Consider the following 21831-nt stretch of genomic DNA (forward strand, 5'->3'; position numbering starts at 1 on the left):
AAAAATATCTCGTCAATTGCATCTTGATATCATCGAACACAAATAAAACCGTTAATTTCCGTATCGAAACACGTTTTGTCTCCAGGATTCGATCGAGAAAAATTCTCCCGGATAGAACATTTGAGAATGATCGAAGCCGAGGCAGTCGACGAGAAGAAAAGCTCCAAGCGAACACTGGAATAATTGAATCTCCGAGGAAGATAAATGTCAATTAAATGAGAGAAGAAATTAATGGTATCCGGAAGAAGCGTATTAAGGTGAGTATACGATTTGACGTCAGATCGGCGCTCGAGGCAAGGGGGTACTTCCGCTTATTTTGGCTGATTCGAATTCGGGCGACTGCTGACACAAAGTTACTTAGGAAACGTGTTCTCTGAGGTGGAAGAGAGGGTGGTTTATACTTGGTAGTTGATGGTCGCCAGAGTCAGAAAGGAGAATTAGGGTGGTCGTTGGAGGGGGAAGGGGCGAGGGGGACGGACGCTTGGCGGCGGAAGACGACGAAGGAACGGAAGGGGTCGGGGGCGAGAAAAGGCGGCGAAGGATGAGGAAGCGGGAAGTGGGGGGCGAAGGAGGACAAAGTATGGCGGTGGTGGGTTATGGTTCCCTTCCCGACCCAATGTGCGGTCCGTGGTGCGGTTTTAGAGCTTGGCAAAGTCCCTCATACCGGGAGGGTTGGATGTTGCGCGAGACGAAGACTCCCGATGCCCGACGGAATCGAGCGACCGAACATCGAGATCTGCGCTTTGAAAGAGGCCAGTCTCTCGTTGGCGGTCCTTGTGCGAGGTCGGAACTTTATTGGGGGTGAATCTAAGGGAGACTTATCGCAAACAGCTCCCTTGCTTGGATTTTATATTGTTTTTTATTTCGGCTTCATCGCGCGTTTGATCGACAGTTTTTTATTTTTTTATTTTTCATTTTTACTGCAACAAAGTGTGATATAACAAAATCGAGAGACAATTAAAAACTCGGAGCTTGCCGCGATGCCGACCGTCGTCGCGAGGCAATGCTCTTACAATAAATTTACTTCTAAATCGAGTGGTGCTCCTCGCTCATCGACGCGCAACTTTTCCTACCACGTGGACTCGGTCCTCGTGCTCTTCAATATTCTACTCGTACTCACGCCCAGTAAGTCATCAAGCTTTTTCCTTCACTCACCTATATTATTGTGCGTGCTATTGGATTTGACGTTTCGCTTAATTTTTCTTTCCTTTTGTACACGATCCTCAGAATATCCTGCAAAAGGTGATTTTAATTTTAATTACGCTGAGAGTTCACAGGATCGATTTGCCGGCTAACCACGTGGGGAGCCTCATCGATTTTCCAGATATCCAAAAATAATTTCAGTACCTCTGCATTTTTCATATTACTTTTTACCGCTCTTCAACTCCATTATTTCCCGGAATTTTTATCACCTCGTTCCGCACAATAAACTCATGGTCCGCTGCTACTTCAATGTCGACGTTAATTCGTTTTTGTCATTCATAATTTAGTGTTTATTTCGAATTCGATCACGTTGCAATCTATCGAATTTTCGAATCGTAATTTCTCTTCGACATAAATACACTAAAAATTCAATATTCGACAATTGGAATGTGAAAGTGAGCATTTAAATCGAAGATTCCTGGAAGTTTGTATCGGATAAATCAACTGAAAAATCTCCTCTCATTGGCACTCGTTAAAGCATTCGCTAAAAATATCAAATTTGTACATTCACGCAATTGTTGGATTCGTAGTTTTTTCGAGGCTTTCAGCGAATAAAATTGAACGCTAATGCATTGATATCCCCTCAGAAATCTCCAATATCCATGTAAAATAACATCCGAAGAATAGACTTGCGGCCAAAGCTGCACATAATATAAATTTGGCCTCGGTCGTGGGCAGCCCGTAACCAGAGAGTGCAAAGTTAACTCTGGAATTGAACTTTTAAATAGGGTAGATGAGTTGAGGGGATTGGAGGAAGGGGATGTTGCAGGGAACTCGTACTCTGAAACAACTGGCTGTGCGCTGCCATTAATACAATTGTCTTTTCTGCCCGGAGGCTTTAACACAGATCTCTGTGTGTACGGGGATAAGCTCATATCTTTTGAACGACGTTACTGTTTCGGCTAATGGTATTATCGAAAACTTTCGCCACGGAATTTTCCGCAGCGTTCTGCAATCCGATATTACACATTTTTCGTAGAATAAATAAATAATAACGAAATATCGTCGAATTACGACTCGAAAAAACTGGGCTTTGTGAAGGTAAAAGCTAATTAATTGGCGGTAATTTTACCCCGTCGAATAAAATGTTTGTCTACTCGTATACGCGTGCGTTTCGTGTTTTTTCAACGCGAACTTGTCGAGCGGCCCCCGCCTCCGCACTGTAAAATGTAAAACTTTTCTGTGAAATATATAATTGAAAGGGATACAAGGAGATTTGGATTTTTTCGAGAGAACAATTCCAAACACAGTGAAACAGGCACACCGCGTAAAATCCTTCGCTGTACTGGAGAAACTAATTAAAACCGGGGCTCGAGACAACCAGCCATTAATGAGAGGGCCGGAAAGTCTACGAAATATATGTGTATAGAAATACCTGTATGTGCGGATACATTTTTTCTTTCTTTTCACTTTTCCTCGTCAGTTTTTCCCGACGGTTCTTCATACCTTTTTTCTCGCTTCTTTATCATTTTCAGTCCCCTTCTCTCTGTCTGCTTCCTTTTCCTTCCTCTCATCATGCAACAACAACGGATACATATATTCAGTTCGGATTGTTACACTTGGCTACTTCCTGCTCCGTTGAAGAGAGAGAGAGAGAGACAGAAACGTTGTATACCCGCGCGCGACATTCTTCTGTCTCCGCTTTTCTTTTTATCCCATTTTTTTCTATTTTCCCTTCTTTTGTTAACTCGAAGGTGCTCAAGATTATGCTCTGTGAAAGCAAGCCAAATTATCCTGCTGTGCTGCAGAATTCAGATATATGTGACTAAGGATTATATCCGGATATGAGAAATTAATACGTCCCTCGAATATATCGCGCATGCACAAAGGCCATTGTGATTCGTATCAGTGGGCATTAGTAATATCGCGTCGAGAGATAGCCCATTGTGACGTAGGTAATTTTGAATCTATCGAGAGTTCTGTGGCTGCATATATGACGCTGCAAAATGAGAAATTCGTGCGTTATAGCAAAGAGCTTTACCCCCTTCTAGTCCCGATTCCAATGCGTTGTGGGATCGACGAGTACAAGAAGAAAAGAAACTCTTCATTCACATCCCATTACTTTCCGTATCCTCCATCGGAGATCTCGTATAATGAGAACGTGATAAAAAGTACCGGGTGGGGGATTTCAGAGAGCGAGACTACGAACGACTGCGAAAGTTTCTTGTGGCCACACGAATTTGGGTGGGTGCGATCCAACAGGTTTTTATTGCTCTTCGTCGAGATGAATCGTCGAGAAAGAAACGTCGTCCTCATCGACGATCTTTGAGGAGGGTACGAACAGAATTGAATATCATCATGAGATTTTATGAGCCCGACGAGGCGGGCTGCCTAGATTGATGTTGTCAAATTAAACGCAAGTAGATAAACTCCCGGGAGTGTTACCACTCCCATCCAGAAAGATCGACATCGATCACCGACGCGGATTAAGTGAGCTTAGAGCCAGAATCTCGTTGAAAAATTTAGCGAGTCCGTAGAATTGATGTCCCAATAGTTTAAAAGAGCTCGAAACTTTCTGAGATCGACTAGAGCTGTTACGCTCACAGAGTCTCATAAAAATGCACACTTTTAACCTGTATACCAATCGCCAAGACTTTTCCTTCCATAACAGTTCCATAATAGTTTCAAAATTATTGGAAAATATTTGCAGATTGTAACTCTTCAGAATTTTGTCACAGGGCACGTCGCCGCTTCGTCCCTGCTCTGCAACTGACGTGAGTCTGAAACCCACGAAAAACGAGTATCGCTCCGTTTCTCTCCCATTTCTCCCCCGTCCCTCTACGAATTTTCCTCTGATTTCGTCCTTGCTCGCCCTATCACTCTCAACCCTTGGCTCTTCCTGTTTTTTGTTCGTATTTTCTGCAATTCCCGACATGCCTACTCGTCGGAACAACGCGGAACAATCTGTACTCGGTCGGGTACGGCTGATATGAGGGGAAGTAGGGATAGGTGATTGTAATACGTATAGTGAATGGTTTGTCTAGTCCCTAGTTGACTAGGGACCGGCTGAGGGCAACGTAACCGTGTAATAACCGTATATACAATGGGTTTCTCGTGTGTATATGTTGATGGAGTGTATATACACTGGTGTACGCATATAACTGAACGTGCCGCCTGTTATCAGGTCTATATAGTTGCCCATACAGGTCGTCACAGAAGTTAAATCTGTGGTTGAGACAAAATATTTAATTTTCGATTCCAAAGGCTAGAGGCGATCTCGCCTTTTATGTTTTACGGGTCATCCACCGTGTTGAGATTATCCGGCGATTCTTCTCGGGCAATTCAGTAGCAATTGTAACTAGTGTGGAGGCAATGGAGCGCCGTAACTCATCCTCGATGACAGAACGTAAACGAGTGAAGATGTTTCGATTTCGGTTCGTGCTCGTTGGATAAGCTGCGATTGGGTTATCAAACCCCCTCCCCCCCTACAGAGCCAGGAGGAAAAACTCTTTTTTCACCCATCCAAAGATTCATCCGTGATAACAGGTTCGCATGCAACCAACTTTTGGGACGGAGCGTACGCGGCACCTCGTGAGACGAAGTTTCGTAGGTGCAAGCGCGGATCCAAGGGAGCTTGGAACTGCATCAAGCTGCAGGCTAGTGTGCTGATGCTGAGAGCAGCAATGCACCCCACCGGTGAATCTAGTGGGACGGTGGCCGCGGCATTGCCCGCCGTGCCCACGTCTAGGCCGGTTTATCCTTATCGGAGGCTTCCGGGCAACATAAATCAACGTGTTTACTCGGCAGGTGGTAGGTCGGGAATTCCCTCTTCTCTCTTGCTCCAGCTCAGCATACTACTAGCCTGAACTCCACACATTGAGGCTTAACAGGCTTCCAGCTACAGTCTACATAATAGGCGGATACATGCTGACCTGTGTTCGTGCGATAGAAAGAGGGTTTCGATGGCGCAACCCTTCCCGTGTCCTCCCCCGCCCCGCCTCATCGCCCTTTCTCTTCTTCCACGTGTTTCCACAAACTCACGGCTAATAATGAGCACTCCGGATCTCTCCGAGCCCGGGGTTGCACACCGACCATAGTGGCTATTCAACGCCTGAACGGTATTCGACCACGATCGCTTGCCCACCGGCGGCGCTTCGCCACACTAGCCGCACCAACCCCCAAGCGCCACTCTCATTCCCCGCCGCTCCTTTGTACATACACGCGAGCATTGTATGCGTGTGTGTAGATGCGCGCGTGTGCACATCCATTGTACGTATTTAACATTGGTACGGTGTTGGGTCGACGGAGGCTGTCTGCAGTAACCACTCGGACCTTTTGGGAATCCAGTCCGTCGATTAATCGAGCTCATATTAAGACGGTGCGATGTGCATTAGCGATTAAAGCGCCCTTCGACTACCCCAATTCTATCGACCTTCGTATTGGGTTACTTCGACTCGCGGTTGTCAATTTAAGGCGAGAAAACTTTGGGGATTCTCGATGGCGTGGCCATCGACGCGAGCAGCTGCTCATCCAGACACGTCGCGCTTCATAAATTTGAGGCTTTTCAAAGGTTCTCATTTCCTATTGAAATTCAATTCGACCGCGGAACTGCGCCTGGCTCCGAACGATGGTTCAAATATGGGATGCCAAATTGGGACTGATTCACAGGGGTTTGGAAACGAAATATCTTGGAAAATACAATTAATAAAGTATTGAGCGTGCTGCACTCCTTCATTCGGGGACGCTAAACTTTGTATCTTGACGGACACGCAGTTCAGCGGGGATTCCGACACAGGTTTTAACGGTGAAACCTATAGATACCGGAATGCTCTCGGAGTTGAAGCGACCCAGGTCTCCGCGGGTTTCTCGTCGATAGCTCTCGTCGCCAATACAGAAATCAATTTCCTGCAAATCGATCGAGTACTGGCCATAGAAGACATATTGCTTTTTATATACAACGCGCCTTCACGTTTATATCTATATTTATAAAACGTTCAAGTCCATCGAGTCTTTGGCGACGACCGAGGTTAAAAAGGATCGAGGGGAAGATACTTTTTATTTTTTCGCGTGTATACGCAATCCTGAGGCAGTCGGGATTCTCGAGAAAACCGCAAACTTTTTCCCCCTATATATAGAGTAGCCGCGTTACAAGTTTGTCGTTTCTCAAAGACTCCGCGCGGCACCGTAGCCCAACATCTTTTGATAAAAGAGTTTATTTATTTATTTTCCCTTTTGGCCACAGAGGTTTTGATAGACAATTTCCGAAATGATCGATGAAGCTCGCGCGCAGCCGAGGGGGATGGGGGGTGGGGGGGGGGGGCGGTGAACGTTGATATTCCCGAATGTTATAACTTTGAGGCTGACGCATGCACGTCGATGATATTTTTTTTCCTCGTTTCCAAATGTCCAATTAATTGCGGCTGGGGAGACGCAGCGAGGGAGCGATATGCAGGGGTGGAGGGGGGGGGGGGCGGGAAGGGGGCAACGTTTCAAAGGTTATCCGGCGTGATGTATGACTGTGAAATGGCGAATCACGCTGCGTTCGTGATACCAAAATATTTCCCTTGAGCTTTTCCGATATAGCCGAAAAGCGAACGCTTTGAAATTAGCGACTCGCCCGGGCCGATATGAAAAGCGGCTGGGTTCCGCGTCAATTGGCCCGTATATGAGCGCGCACGTATCCGCTGGGAGATAGAAGTTAAAAAAGAAGAAATATGCACCCATCGGCACTCAGCCTCCCCATTCGCGAGCGTGCACACTCTCCTCTCTCTCTCTCTCTCTCTCTCTTTTTCTCGGTCCCACTCCATTTGTCTTCCATTAATCGGGAAAGAACACAAAAGCTGCTGTGCATGGCCGCCTGTTGATTTTACTCTTTATACGTTTCCATGTATGTCTATATACCCATAAACACGTATATGTATGTATCTCTGCAACGCCAGCCACAGCTCCGTAGTTATAGAGCATGTGTCCATGAACAGTTACAGACACATATGGATACGCGAGTGTGTGTTATTTAAATCTATAGATATCGGAGCTAATACGTATGCACTGTGGCCAGGCGTATGTGCGTTTTCACCGCGCTTCAGCCGCTTTATTGGAGAGCGGGGATGAATCGACGTTGGAAACTTAATAAAAATGCAATTTACCGGATATATCATTGTAAGAGCTTTTCCTCGTTTCTGCTCCTCTTCCGCTGCTCCTCTTCCGTTGCTTTATTTTTGTCTCTTTTTAACCTACGGGAAAAAAATAATTCTCGCTTGACGAAGAATACGAAGCTTCGCTTATTATTGCACGCGTTAATTATTACAAGCACATTAATGCTCGCGCAAATTGACGATAGAGAAAATTTCATGATGCAAACACGTTTGGGGAGAACTCGGTAATGGGGATTTAACGTAATTCCATGATGAAGCTTTTTATCGACGGTGCTGGCGAGCGCGAGGCGGACAAAATCATTATCACATATTATATCTTTGGTAATTTTATGCAAGAGCTTCTCTTTTAACCGATTTATCCGGGGCTCGAGTATATTGGTGTTAAATTTTATTTAACGCAACGCCTTGCGGAGGTGAAACGTTTCTGCTTTCATCGCGAGGATAACCGCGAGCCGGTTCATCCAGTTTTTTAGGTTTGATATCAACCGAGCGATTGCACGCTTTTATTTACGCGCCCACTCGGCCTAGTAACGATAAATTATTGGTCCAGCTGCTTTCTGAGCAGCAAGAAGGAGAAAAAAATATAAAACAAGTAAGGCTCTTATATCAATTCTCCAATTACGTTTTCCCATTAATCTTGGTCCCTCTTCAACGGGCTCTCTCTTCGTCTCTCCTTCTGACTCTTTACTTTTGCTTTTGTGGCGTTTTTTTGTATATCCATTAACTTCTATTTTCCCTTATGCTTCGAGTATATAAGAGACAGAATGAGAGGAGAGCGAGCGAGAGAGAGAGAGAGAGAGAGAGAGGCCAAAGCCCAGGAGTGCACCAGCCAGAGCTATGCCCATTACCTGGGATATAGCTGGGTAAAATCAAGAACCTTAACTCTCGTGGCCCGGGCTTCGGCGCTGGTCAGAGACCCCGACGCCAGTACATTGCAAAGCCTTTTCTCTCTCTCTCTCTCTCTTCTCTCTTCCACTACTCACTTACTCACCGTCTCTCCCTGCCAGAGACGCCGTTCCAACTCGTACATCTCTTTCTCTTCATTCCTTTTCTTTTTCTCATTTCAAAGCCTCCTCAGCACACCGCACATTCGTCTAGCGCGGTGTTCATTTCTCCGTGTTGTATATATTCTTATATAAATATACATATCTATATTTATACGTGCATAAAATGCACACAGATATACTTTAGAGTATAAATATGAAGGCGAGTGTGCCGCATCGTAGCTGGTACACCCCTTTGAGCGCTTTTTTGAGGGTGCACTCTCTCTCCCACCGTCTTCTAAAATTCGCATTGAAAAAAGCGAGCCCTCGCTTTCCCTCTCCTATTATTGCACCCAAGCTTCTACCGAGACGAAAAAAATCTCGGACCGTTGTGAACAAAAATTCTCGGATAACGGGTTATGCAATTCATAAAGGTACATTTTTCAAAGGTTTGCGCTTTTGTACGGGCATTGAAAAAGAATAGTCTTGACGAGCAGAAAGAACTGGAATAATTATAATAACCAGCTATGCTTCTGCCATTATATTTTTCCAGCATTTTCATTATTATCGTTGTGATTGATGCCGTTATATATGCGATCCACATTTTCCATGTTCCTCAACTATTATATATTTCGAATTTACTTCCCTCTATTCAGGAACGGTAAATCGCCAATCTTTATTTTCCTCTCCATATACACTGCTTCCCCACAACACTCCATTTGTTCGCTCCTCCCTTGCTTGTTTGCCTTTGAATATTTAAACTTCGGTTTGCCACATGACCAATGGCGAATGGGCCAACCGTTGATGAGCTTAGTTGGCCTCAGTGCGAAGCTAATTCCTCGTTAATTCGATTTTTTAGGGGAGAGCTTGGTGCCACAAAGCAGCAGAGGGACTTCGCTTCAAGTCCTCTATCCATTTCCATCATTTTACTTTGTCTTCGGTATATTCGCCCTTAACTATTTTCATCTCTCGCATGGCGCACGTTCGTATATTTATGAATAAAGTACAATGTCTGTACAACAATGGAGCACGCACACGCAAATCAACGGCATTGTTGGCTCTCGCTCTTTGGACTGCGAGGACCATCTTATTAATGCCAAAAACCCTTTCTCCTTCGTCACGTGAAGTATATTTACGTGTTCGCTGCACTCAACAGGAAATTGGCGTGGTCAGGCTTACGATATAAGACCCTCGGTGCACATTAGGTCCGAGAAATATGGGAAATTTCGTCCCAAATCGCCTTGCCGTATATATAACAAATGTGGGAGCTCATTTTTCGGAATAATTATCCCGAGGGAGGGAGGCTTTTGCACAAGATAAACGTTACCAGACGTTAAAACATTGGGAAAAAAATTGCGGAAAATCATTCGGGAAGAAAAATAGACTGCGGTGAAACGCAGTGTGTTAAAGTGACTTTTTTCAAAGAGTCGGAACAATATGAATTTGTATGAATGCTAAAATAAAAACTGCAACGTAACATTTCAGTAGGATGAAATGAAAATGTAAAGCAATTATGAAACAATGGAGAAAACTGAATTGAGGATGAATATTCCGTGGTTTGTGGGTCGCTCACTACGTTTTCTACTGTGCGGTTTCCCGATACTTGTTTTCTCCGCGTCAAAGACAACCTTTCAAAAGGACCATTTCTATTATGAAAATGAAGACTTTGAAGCGACGCCGATATCGTCCTTAACGAACGTCACGTACAATTTGTGTCCTGTTTACCGGCACGGACCATGGACCAAAGTTCACGAAACTCTGTTTCAAGCCATAAGCAAGAGCTTTGGATTCACTATTGAGCGTATACAAGCGGGTAGTTCATGGTCTTTTGTGAGTGAAACCTTCATTTTGGATGACGGTTAACGTCGCGTGTACGAGGGGAACAACCGTGCAACACCGAAGGCTGATCCCATTGTTTCGAAATCAGACATCGCGAGACGGAGGAGGTGGGTTTATCACAATGCGGTAGAAAAGATAATTGAATAGGAAGAACGTTTGTGCCAACGAGGAAAAATCTTGAAAAATGTATCAAGTTTGATGAAGAAGAAAATTCTTTCGTTTATTTCGATGAAACCGAAAGGAGCAGTTTCGAAATGAAAATTCTCCATTTTACAGTAATTGTGCACTCGCGCGACAGATGGACGGAGGGTCTGAAAACGTTCGTTTTTATTAACATACGTATACAATTCATTTGATATTCTGAAGCGTTGTAAGCAGTACTTGAATATTACAATGGAAGCGCAGTTGTTTTTGTTTTTTCCTCTCGAGCGTGTATACTTTGTTCTCGCTTCTTGGCTCTCGTGGTCTCCTCTCAGAGAACAAGTACAAGTATGGTCCATTCGCAAGGAAATTGTGTCTCGTCTTTTCTCAGTTTCTTCTCATTCCTTTCTATATATCTGTATATTTGTAACAACTGCACTGCGATAATGGACAGAAGGAGCACAACGTTGAGAACGAGGGCGGAATGGAGAGAAACAAAACATTGGAAGAGGAGAGCAGAAAAAAGAGGATGAGAGGGAAAAACGAGAGTGGGAATAAAAACAGGTAGGTTTGTCTTTCTTCGGGAAAGTGGGCACCTGCATTGCCGCGATATATGCAACACACCATCGTCGAAACGTTATTTAATTATTCATGATTGTCGAGAAAGAAAACACCGCATTCGTATAACCCGAACCTGGCTCCCACCCATTCTACTTTTCCTCATAGAACAACGAGCTAAACCTTTTTTTTTCTTTTCTTTCTTTCTTTCTTTTTTTCTCATTTGTTTCTTTTTTTCATATTTTTTTAGCCTCCCTCGACGTGGTGGAGGAGAGCGAGAAACGGAATTTAGCATGATTAAAATGTTCACGAGAGCGCGAATAAAAATTGTCCTCTATAAAAATACACACATTTATATATATATATATTTCAGTGTATTTTGAATACATAGATGTGCTACGTGTACGGAGCATTGTGTGTTGTCCACAAGGAGAGGGAGAAGCAAATGAGAAAAGCGGAAGAAAAAAATTTGCTGCAAGACTTGGCGTTCGTCTACACAGGCGGTTCAGAGAAACGTTAAACTTTCGTCTATTTGTTGAGCTTTTATTTTCCTTCTGCACCAGCCATTCGCCTGTGTCCGGAATGATTTTGGTTCTGTCCTGATGAGAGAAAAAATTCTAGCTTGACAAGAGCTGGCAGCGATTTTTTCTTTTTTCCCCCTCAACCTGGGTTTTCAAGATCGGTATTGCTCTCGGTGGACTTTTGTTCGTGGGTATATGTGTGCCTGCGCTGGCTGGCCGATGCTTTTCTGAGACCAAGTCTTCTCCTTGGCTTCTATTTCATTCTTCGTAGCTCTCCAACTACATTCTCCACACTTTCTTTTCTCATGTATATACATACAGCCTCCATTATAAAGGAAGATATGTGTAGCCGTTTATACCCTTGCTCCGGTATTAAGACCCAGTGAGCTCTTTACGAGAAGGTGAACTCCGTGGCGTGCAGCTGTCAGTAGCAGCATTTATTGTTAGTTAAACGTAGAGGTTCGCTGCATGCTTTGGCCAGGAAACTCTACACGTACGCATACACATTTGGGAGTATAAAATCTACTGAGAAACAAAAAGGCTCAGCGACCCCGAACCCAAGCCCAAAATCCTGTGGATTAACGCCTTTTTCTTTCAAACTGTTATTACACTTATATAACAAGTGTATATAACATTAACAACAGAGTATATACAATCGCGGTCGTTTATAAGCTCGTATACACGCATATACGTATATATGAACGATGAAATGAGAGTGAGAGAAGAGAAGAGAGAAAGAAGAAAGGTGGAATGTGAATTCGGGGCAGGGGAGGAGGGGGGACGAAAAGCGAGAAAGGACGAGAAGGGGGTGGAAAAGCATAGTACGAGTTTAGAAAGCCTGTGAGCATTCTACAGCACGGGTCACCGCCGTCACAGAACAATACAACCCTAACACCCCAGTGCACCAACCCCTTGATGTCGCACCGTAAAGCTTCCCCCTTACTGATACACTTCCATTCTGACTTCCGCTGCACGTACGTTTCTTTATTGTTACGCGGTAATATATTTATATATACGGGGCGTTTTAAGTTGGGACTGGGCTTTGGGATTTTGGAAATGGGAATTTGATGATGGAGCGTTAAAAATTGCTTGACCGGACGGATCAGGAATAGAGAATCGATTACGACGTTTTTTTTGGTCTTCTAAGCTTTATGAACAATTCTGGGGAAGAATTGAGTTCTTTTGATTGTTGAGGTGATATTTTTGAAGAAATTTTGAGAAAATTTTAATATTCTGAAGAATATTCGAATTGGTATTTGACACATTCTGGAAAATGCGCAGATTTTTGGAAGTTGGAGAACTCAGTTGGCCTGAAAAACGTCGTATAAAGTCTCTGGGTCGTTTCTGCTCTTGTTTCTCCATCTTTCACTGGCTTTTCTCATTCCTTGCTCCCGCGCGAGTTCGCGTTTTACGTTCTCCCTGTCTTATAGTGCACATGAGAAGCTTTTTCACGCAGCCTACAACTCAGAAGAATCGTAACGGCGAGCTGCGAGCAATAGCACCAGCAGCAGCAGCAGCCAAATCTCCAGTGCTTGTAAAACCCTCACCCTCTTAGCTGCTTTTCCTTCTTCTACTTTGCTGCCTCTTTACAGAAAGAATGGAAGGGGGCAGGCCGATAGAGGCGCCACTGGTTGTGTATTTCCCTTGCGGGGTGTTCGCAGAGCAGGCCACGAAAAAGAAATAATAAGAAATCAAATATATACACACGCTTGGTAGACGTGTGTTGATATTTATAGACAAACTTACGGAACTGTCCGAGTTGAGAAACTGGAGTATTAAAAGGTATATATAGAAAAAGTGTTGGCCACGCGCGTGCACATGAAAAAGCGTGGGAGTGTTAAGGGCTGCAACAAAGCTTGTGCGACGGAGGAAAAGCTCGTCGTGTTTTGCCACGCTCTCGTTCAGAGGCCGAGAAAGCTGTACGACTAAATTATATATAGCTGAGTTCTGCTCTCTTTTTATTTTTTTCATCTCTCACACCCCTCAAAAGCTTCTGGCACGAATACGAGAAAATACTTGGGACTTTAGCCGTATGTGGCAAAGTATACTCTTTCCTCATAAGTCACGCCTTGGTCGAGAATATTTCTCGCCCGGTGACGGGGCGGCGGGGAGAGAGAGAGAGAGAGAGAGAGAGTCAAGCAAGACGGGCTTTCTTCTTTTAATCCATCCCGAAATTTCACGGCATACTCTCTTCTCGCGACCTCAGACGCGGCTTCATTATGAAAACTGTACGCTTGCCCAACTTCTTTATTTATATATATATTCTCGTCGGTGTATATACACATAAATGAAACGGTTGCGAGTAAAGGGTGGCGAAAAGTCCTCAGACCTTTTCCACCAACAACTTCTCGTATTCTCGTAGCTTAACGAGGCCGAGGCAGTTGTAGGGATAGCTGAAAATTGATGCTGAAGACGTTCGTGCTTGATGATGTTTGAGCCGGTTTGAGCAAAAAAAAAAACAATAATAAAAACACCATCTTTTACCTGTTCACAAAAAGATCAACGTCGAGAAAAAAACTTTCACATTCGCCAGTCACGTTACAGAGCTCTTGTGTCTGGTGATCAATCGTGTGGAGCTTTTTTTTCATTTCATTCATTAAAGCGCCTCTGGCGGACGTGCCTCAGCGTACTCGCATTGCTATGCGAGAAACTGAAAAAAATAATACTGAAAGTCAGTGAAAAATCATAGGTTCCGAGTTGATCCAAAGAAAAGGCGCACGGCATTCCTGGAGGTCCGACAAAAGTCATTCCCTTCTGACCCTTTGACCGGGGGGTGTGACGTTCATGGCGTTTCTGACAACGGCGAAGCTCTGAAAGCATCCAACGTGTTTCGCACTATCGCGAGTTAGTATGGCCTTTCACGAGTATCCCGCGAGCCATTGGAAGCGTGAAACGCCGGGATAGGGTGTGCGGGAGAAGAAGATGAAAGGAAAAGAGGGCCGGCGAGGGAAGGGGGTGCAAGAGAACACGTGGAAAATACGGGCACCAAGAGGCAAATAAATTCTGGTCATGCAACATAATGTAAGGTGGTAGGAGAGCGTCTAAATCTTCGTTAAGACGGCGTTCCCGCTGCGCATTGCGGGACAATGTGGGAAACGTGAACAATAAGAGAGGCAGAGATAAAGAGAGGGAGAAAAAAGAGAGAGAGAGGAAAAAACGTGAGGACGAAACAGAGAGGGAGAGAGAAGAAAAGGAGGATTGGGAGAGGGGGAGGGTAAGAGACGCAGAAAGAAAGATATAGGGGTACAAAAGCCCTCTGGCAAGTGGAGAGAAAAAGACAGGGGGCGGTTGTGTCACGAAACGTTTCTGCTGGCTGGCTCGCTCGCTGGCTCTTTCTCGTTCGCTTTCTCTACCATCGTGGCGGCTGTGCCAAGTAAAACTCAGCAAAGTATGGTGAAAAATGGGAAGACTTCGTCTCCACCACGTCAGCCCCTTTATCTTCTGGTGCATGATAACGTCGACGCAGCATTTTGCATGCTGGACCCGGCTAGGGCTCTTTTACTTCCGTTCCACGCCGCGCTCGTGTTCCACTATCTACTACAACCCAGAAACTACACACACGCGCGAACCGAATACCCCAACGTTCTAACACCGCTTTTCTATTCCTACTTCATCCCTACTCAATCCCTGGCCCTTCTTATTCCTCTCTTTCTATCATCTCCTTCCCTACTTTGACCTTTCCTCCCGTCTTATAACTCTTCTTCTCATCCCTTCACTATCTTTCAGTTTCCCGCATACTTCCGTAACCGTGTAACAGCGTGAACTTTCAAACTATATGCGGATTCTTGTCCTCTTACCCACCGAATCAATTACAGCACGCCCTGCTCCTGCCCCTGCCACTTTCCCGCTCGGAAAAGGCATAGACTCCGGGCTTACAAACCCCTCGATATATACATATGTTTAAACCTCGTGGCTCAACTCGGGTGCAAGTATTTGCACACGCGTTCACTTACGAAAAGATCGTCGCGTGCTTCCCAACTATACACACACGCGGAGCACATACATACGACACTTTGGTTAAGGAAAACTTTCGACGGGATGGAACCTCAAGGATTGTGGTGGCTGCTGCCTCGCCGGGATGCCTGTATTAGGGAGGGGACCGGAAGGTCGATGTTTCGTTCACGTCAACATTTAAGGAAGTTCACGCGAGTCTAATGGCAATCGAAAACTCCAACTTTGAGAGGGAATGGAAACAGAAAAACACTTATTTGAGGTTAACGAATAAAAACTACATAAACGGTGGAAGGTTTGACAACAGCATGAGCCAGGTGGTTTGAAATATAGATATGCATACGCACATGAATAGAAAATGGCTGTTGTCACATATCTTGCTTGACGATTTTACTACGGAAGCACTTTAACCGCTATCATTATATTAATAATTGATCAATCTCAAAACATATAAATAACGCATAATTTTAATAATTGCGAGAATAATTTTCAATCGTTTCTTTGGTCTCATGAAAAGAGCAAAAAAGTTCAGTTACCTTTTTGGGTCACAAGTATAACGCATGATTTACCTTAAGCCGAGATAACATTGTTTCGCGAATTTCTAGATTTCTTACATTCAAATGGCGAGCAATGAAAGTTGGAGCTGCTTATAATTAATGCCCGAGAGCTCTCCCGTTGATCTTTCTGTGCTAACTGAATAAAATAGTGAGATAGTTCGATGCTGGGGAAGAATGAGAAACCAATCTGGTAAGTGTCTCCGGACGTCGCCAGGCTCGGCTACCGCGTAGGGTGATTCGCGATTCAAAGGATCGTGTCGAAGAGACAGAGAAAAAGAGGAGGAGAGAGTAGAAGAGAAAGAAAGGCGGAGAGGAAGCGGGAGAAAATTGGAAAGGTTTGAGAGTCCCGATACTGCGGATGAGATGGATAACAGGAGGGAAAAGTCAGAGGAGGAGGAAGAGATAGAGAGAGAGAGAGAGAGACAGACAGAGCAAACAGACTGTTTGGGAAATTCGATTCCAGGCCGTGGGATCGAGAAGACGTATAAAGCTTTCGCGCAATCTGTATATAGAGACTGAAAATAACCGGGTGCGTTGTTAGGAGTGAGAATGGCAAAAAGAGGATAACGGATCGTTGCGGAGGAAAGCGGTGCGCGATGTCGGAGCCACAGCAATAAAGAGCAACCGGAACTTGCGGGATCGGCACTAATTGCGAGCGTCGACGAAAAAAAAGGTGGTCGTGCGACCAAGTAAAAAACGCAAAGGAACAGCATAGAAAATAAAGGACGAAACGAAAGAAACGCGAGAGACAAATAGAACGAGGGAAAAAAGGGAGAAAGGATGTCCAACGAAACACGGTGGAATAGTGGTTCACGAGCAGGAAAAATAAAACTAAAAAAAAGAGTTTGAAATTAAACGACAAGTAAGCGAATCTCGGGGTAGTCGCGGTAACTTCGTTAAAACTAGTAGCCCACCTCAACCGAGTCTGACGTAACAGAAATAAAAACCTGAAATGAGAAGAGCCCCTTCTACCCTCCCACGACAAATGTTCGTACCTTGTAAGTAGTTTCCAAAGCTCTTTAATCTTTACGAGAGTGGACGATGGAAAATCTTGGAGTCAGGAGTCGATTGATCGAGCCAGTACATCCCCTTAAGCTTCCCTGCCTTTTTACTGCCACAAATCTATAGAAATATCCACCCAAAGAATATACATGAAACCAGTATATATACGTGCGTATAATTCAGCCTGGGGAATTGCCGAGCAAAGGAGGAAGAAAAATGTACGTGTGGGGTAGAAAATGATCTTTCCGCATGTGGACTTCTGTTGTCGTGTTCTATTAAAAATCTCGTTACACGGCTTGAACGCGCTCAGTGTATCATGAGAACGGGGAAAACACATAGAGCAGAGAGCCAGGAAACGTGGAGCAAACGTTGAATGCTACGTGTATACTGACTCGTATACCCCCCCCCCCCCCTTCTCCCTTTCTCTCTCTCTCTCTCGCTCTCCCCGGTACAGAGAGAGGTATTCACTCATATAAGTACACACGTATATCTATAGGGATTGAATGCGGTGGTGGTGGCGGTGTCACGCATTAGGAGGTCGCCCTCCTTGTTCTGCGGCCACCAACCCCTCCAGGCTCTCTCGTCGTACGTTTCAATTTGTCCTCCAGCCTCTGATGTAACCGCGCCGGTCTCATTAGTCGACAGGGTGGAGGAGAGTCCAGCAGCATTTGTAGTAGTGTAGCTCCAATAGTAGTGGTAGTAATAGGTACAGGGAATATACCCTCGTATACAAGGGACGAAGGAAGGAAGAAACGAGACTGCGACGACGACGACGATGACGACGGTATCCGGCGCACTCTCTTCATCTCGCTACCAAGTCCCGAGATCTTTCTCTCTTCACAATCAACCTTACTCCAGCACTCCCCTCGTGATCATATATATACATGGGAATGCTACTCTCTATATCTGTATACATACATAAATTATATACGTGTTTATGTAGAGGGAGGAGTATCTTCTGCACTGTTCTTCTAACCGCTTCTTCGTCACTATGAACTCCGAGATATCACCGTTCGACGTGATCATAGAAAAAAAATTGGTCGAATATAGTAATGACCCGAGGGTAGCGTTTAATTATTTCTTCGCGAGTCGAGCCCGGACGAACGTTCTCAGGAAAAATAATAATCTTGGTTTTCATTATCTCTTCGCTCTTTTATCTTTTCGCTGAGCATAAATTAGACTCATTTAAATAATGAAATTGAATTCTTAGTATATTTGATCATCGAAATGGGTCAAGCTTTTCATAGGAGCGTTAGCGTTGCAGCGTATATTAATCTCTGTATGCGAAAGCACAAGCACGTCGATAAATATTGACCAAGAGATATTTTCATCGAAAAGTTAATTATATGGATACTTTATTTTCTCAGGATAAACAAGAAGAAGAAAAAATAATCGCTATCCCGAACTCGTTTAACATGGGAGGAAAGCGGAAATGAAAATCAAAACTGCGAATGATGGCTACACGATATTGTATATTTCTACTGATGCTGTAGGCACACAAACTCGCTCACGTTTACAGAACACCTCCCCCCCTTCTCTCTCTCGCGCGCTCCGCGTTATATAAGCAATTAAACGTGTAATTATACGAAACGACAGTCCGGTCTCGTGTACAAATCCACAAATTCATTCAACACTGACCACAAACCGAATCACTGTCAACCAGGGCTATACGTATGTAAATCCCATTGGTATACTGTATGAAAAGTGGCGGGTGAGAGGGGGCCTTAAAAGACACATACGAAACCAGAACATCACGAAATATTGAAACCCGTGACGCGCTGTCATAGTCTATAGCTATTGCAAACGTGAGCTCTCTTCGCACATATCTGCCATTTTATACAGGCAAATTCAAGCCAGGATCATTCCGTCCACGATCATTTATGCAGCGATTTGAGTCTGAGCGTTTTAACGAAATTTTTCAAGATTTCGTTCTGAAGGCGCATTTTATTTACAAATCCACTCAAATTGCATGAAATCCTACGAGATTCTCTGCAGTGGGCTCGAATCTTGTGCATAAATAGTCAAACAGAAATTCACTAGAGTCCTCAGAAAAAGGCAAACGGAATAAATGGTACAAGCTGCTCGATTTGGGACAAAAGAAACTTGGAAATTTCGAGCCTGAGATTACGCAGCACTTGACAAAGCCTGAAAAGCATCGTACACGCTCCCAGACTCAGATATCGTTCAACAAATTTGACACATTTGAAACCACCGCGTATGAACCAACGCTTGACAATAGGACGAGCTTTACGTTTCCCGCGTGAACTTGACGATAATAGAAGTGGAGCGACGTTGGAATTCAGTTGGAATAAATGGACCATTTTTGGATGCTTCAACGTTTGTTGACTCGACCCGGATATAAAAAAGAAGAAACGAAGGCATGTCAGAACGTAATGAAGAGCCAATCCTTACCAAAAGAAATATTACAATAAAATAGGAAAGAGAAAAGAGCTGGTAGAATAGAGGAAAAAAACGGGGGAAAGACCGCACAGAACGATCGGGGGCTGTTTCACGGTACATAAACCTCGTTCACCTGACTCGGGGCGGACGAGCGAGAGCAGATGCTCGTGACAGACAAGAAACACGATGTTCCAGGGAGATCTCGACGTATAACGCTCCCCGTGTGTGTATATACGTATACATGAATAGAGAAATAGGGTAAACCTGATGCTGCACACGGTGTGCAGCTTTATGTTACATCCGAGCCCTTCTCTGCCAGCATTGCCAGTGCTGATACAGCCGGGCGGGCTCTCCAAGTGGAGATGCGTGAACGAGATACGAGCGTATAAAAGACACGCGGCGCGCTAGAGACCCTTCGTGCTTCTCTGTGCCCGTGTATATGTTATACCGCGGAATCTCTCGCTTTACAAACTTTAAAACGTAATTGAACGTCACCGGTAAACTTTCGCTCGACTACCTCTCAATGGAATACTTCACGAAGCGCAATTAGAGCTAAATAAGCCCAATGTATCACGTGTACCAAAAGATGCTTCGAAATATTTTTTATTCGATTCCCCTTCACACGGTTAAATAACCGGCTTTCTAAATACTTCGTCGGCCTTTTCGTCTTCAGGTTTTGATATCTACCTGTGAAATTAAACGACGCTGGAGAATACCCATCAATAAAAATTTGATGAAATTATTTCAGTTTTTCAAACAATATATATTTATACTCTAAATAATATTGACGAAAAGGATCAAACAGAGGATCGTTGCATCGAATATTCCGAGGGATTTTTAAGCCCCGAATTCTTGGACGATGACAGCGAGTGGAAAATTCTATAAACTGTTGATAATTCATGAATCGTTTTGAGTGGCAAAAGTGGCAAAAGATCGAGTGGCTCGACAGGAGAGACGAGGGTCTACTAGAGATATCGCGCCGTCGGACGGTCAGTAAAATTGTAACACGAAGGTCGAACGAGATCGGTCAATCAGTCACGTGTTAGTGGCAATGAGTATTTCGTTTTGCTCTCCCGCCCTCCCTTTCCCTCTCTCTCTCTCTCTCTCTGCACACGCCGATGCATGCGCCAGTAAATAAATATACATATACATAGACGTTAGGATGCAGAAAAAGGGTTACACGAGCCCGTATAGTCGGAGCTTGCGGTGTTGTGTGACCCGTGTTGATGCTCTCGGCGAATGGAAGGGGCAGGATGGCACAAGAGGCAGAGTAACGATGGTAGCCAGTAGCGATGATGGTTGACGGTATACAGAGGCTCGATTTTACATGGACAACGTACAATCTCTATGCATGAGTTTCACCGTAACGCTACAGCTTCCTAAGTACACAGAATACGTATTTGCATTTTGGTCTTTGTACCGATGCCATGTGTCCCTGTTCCTCTTCACTGTTCCCCGTTCTCTTCTTCTCTCGCTTTCTCTGTGTGCTGCTTTTTCAGATACAGAGCGAGAGGATGCTCTGTGCGGATGCGAGAGATCGAAGGGGGGGGGGGGGGGATGGAATGAAGTGGAGAATGAGAAAGAAAGAGAGCGAGAATTTAGAAGGACTCCGCCCTCTGAGAGAGGCACATTGGATCCTACTTCCAGTAGCGTGCAAACCGCACTGCGGTTCTTCGACCAGCAGACACAGACTCTCGTTCTCTTGTCTCATTCCACTATTTCCTTCGCGTCGCGTTTCCTCCCCATTCTACTCATGATCAACTCTCACCCTTCCCTTTATCTCGTTTATATATACACACACAGACACCACGAGTACATTATATGTATGTAGATGTCTACACGTCTATTATGTCTATATATTTATCTTGCAGCCTCTTTGGGTCTCGGAAACCCGACTGTATTTATAGACTTTGGATTTAACCATCGTTTGAGTACCCACTAGAGTTTGGGTAACGTATACGTGTATAGAAAGAATCTTCGTCTTCTTCCTCTCCATTTGGTCTCTTTTGCTCAGGACTACAAAAGCTTTTGCCGAGCAAAAATACCGCAAGCTCTCTTCAAGGATCCCGTCTATTTTATACCATTCCGATCGAAATAAATAAGGAAACGCGCGCCGCTTAGATGCTTCCTTGTGGTACCAGCAGAATTTCATGCACTGCGTCCTTTTTTTGTTTCCTCGAATTTGGGATTGAGGCGAAGCGACCGGTTTACCGTTAAATCAGAAGGAATTCGGAGAATTGGCCACGAGAGAAATTCACAATCTCGGGATACTGGATGAAAGTAACCGGCAGACGTTCCATGGATCTGGCCATTTACGAGGGTTCCAACGTTTCATGCTTGTGCCTTCGTACATGTGTCGTGCTTGCTCACGCTTCGTGAAGATTTTACGAATCACAGCTTCGCTTGTGTACCGAACGCTTCTCGTACACGAGAAATCATATTTGCGTTTCACTCTCATCCCGTGAATACGATGCGGGCAAATAATATCGATCCTCAGATGCTGGCAGATCGGTAACCGCTACTCAAAGAACATGCCTCGTTCGAGGAAAGCGTTCTGAGGACTCGTATGTGCATTGGCAAA

The 21831-nt window shown here is 44.6% G+C and overlaps 1 protein-coding gene across 7 annotated transcripts in view; it reads left to right on the plus strand.

Annotated features, from left to right (window-relative positions):
- LOC122413233 (Down syndrome cell adhesion molecule-like protein Dscam2) overlaps positions 1-21831 on the plus strand; it is an 86691-nt gene that overhangs the window by 707 nt on the left and 64153 nt on the right. The window contains exon 3 of one of the 7 annotated variants that reach the window (XM_043423434.1): positions 86-257. Coding sequence is in view for 6 of the 7 variants with exons in the window: in XM_043423435.1 (XP_043279370.1) it covers positions 981-1125 (145 nt within the window). In the remaining variant the exon portion in view is untranslated. Of the gene's footprint in view, positions 1-85; positions 258-685; positions 1126-21831 lie in introns of those variants that run through there. The other 6 variants (XM_043423435.1, XM_043423437.1, XM_043423436.1 and 3 more) reach the window with 6 other exon arrangements.

The sequence above is a fragment of the Venturia canescens genome, chromosome 7 (genome assembly GCF_019457755.1).
Source record: "Venturia canescens isolate UGA chromosome 7, ASM1945775v1, whole genome shotgun sequence".
Lineage (NCBI taxonomy): Eukaryota > Metazoa > Arthropoda > Insecta > Hymenoptera > Ichneumonidae > Venturia > Venturia canescens.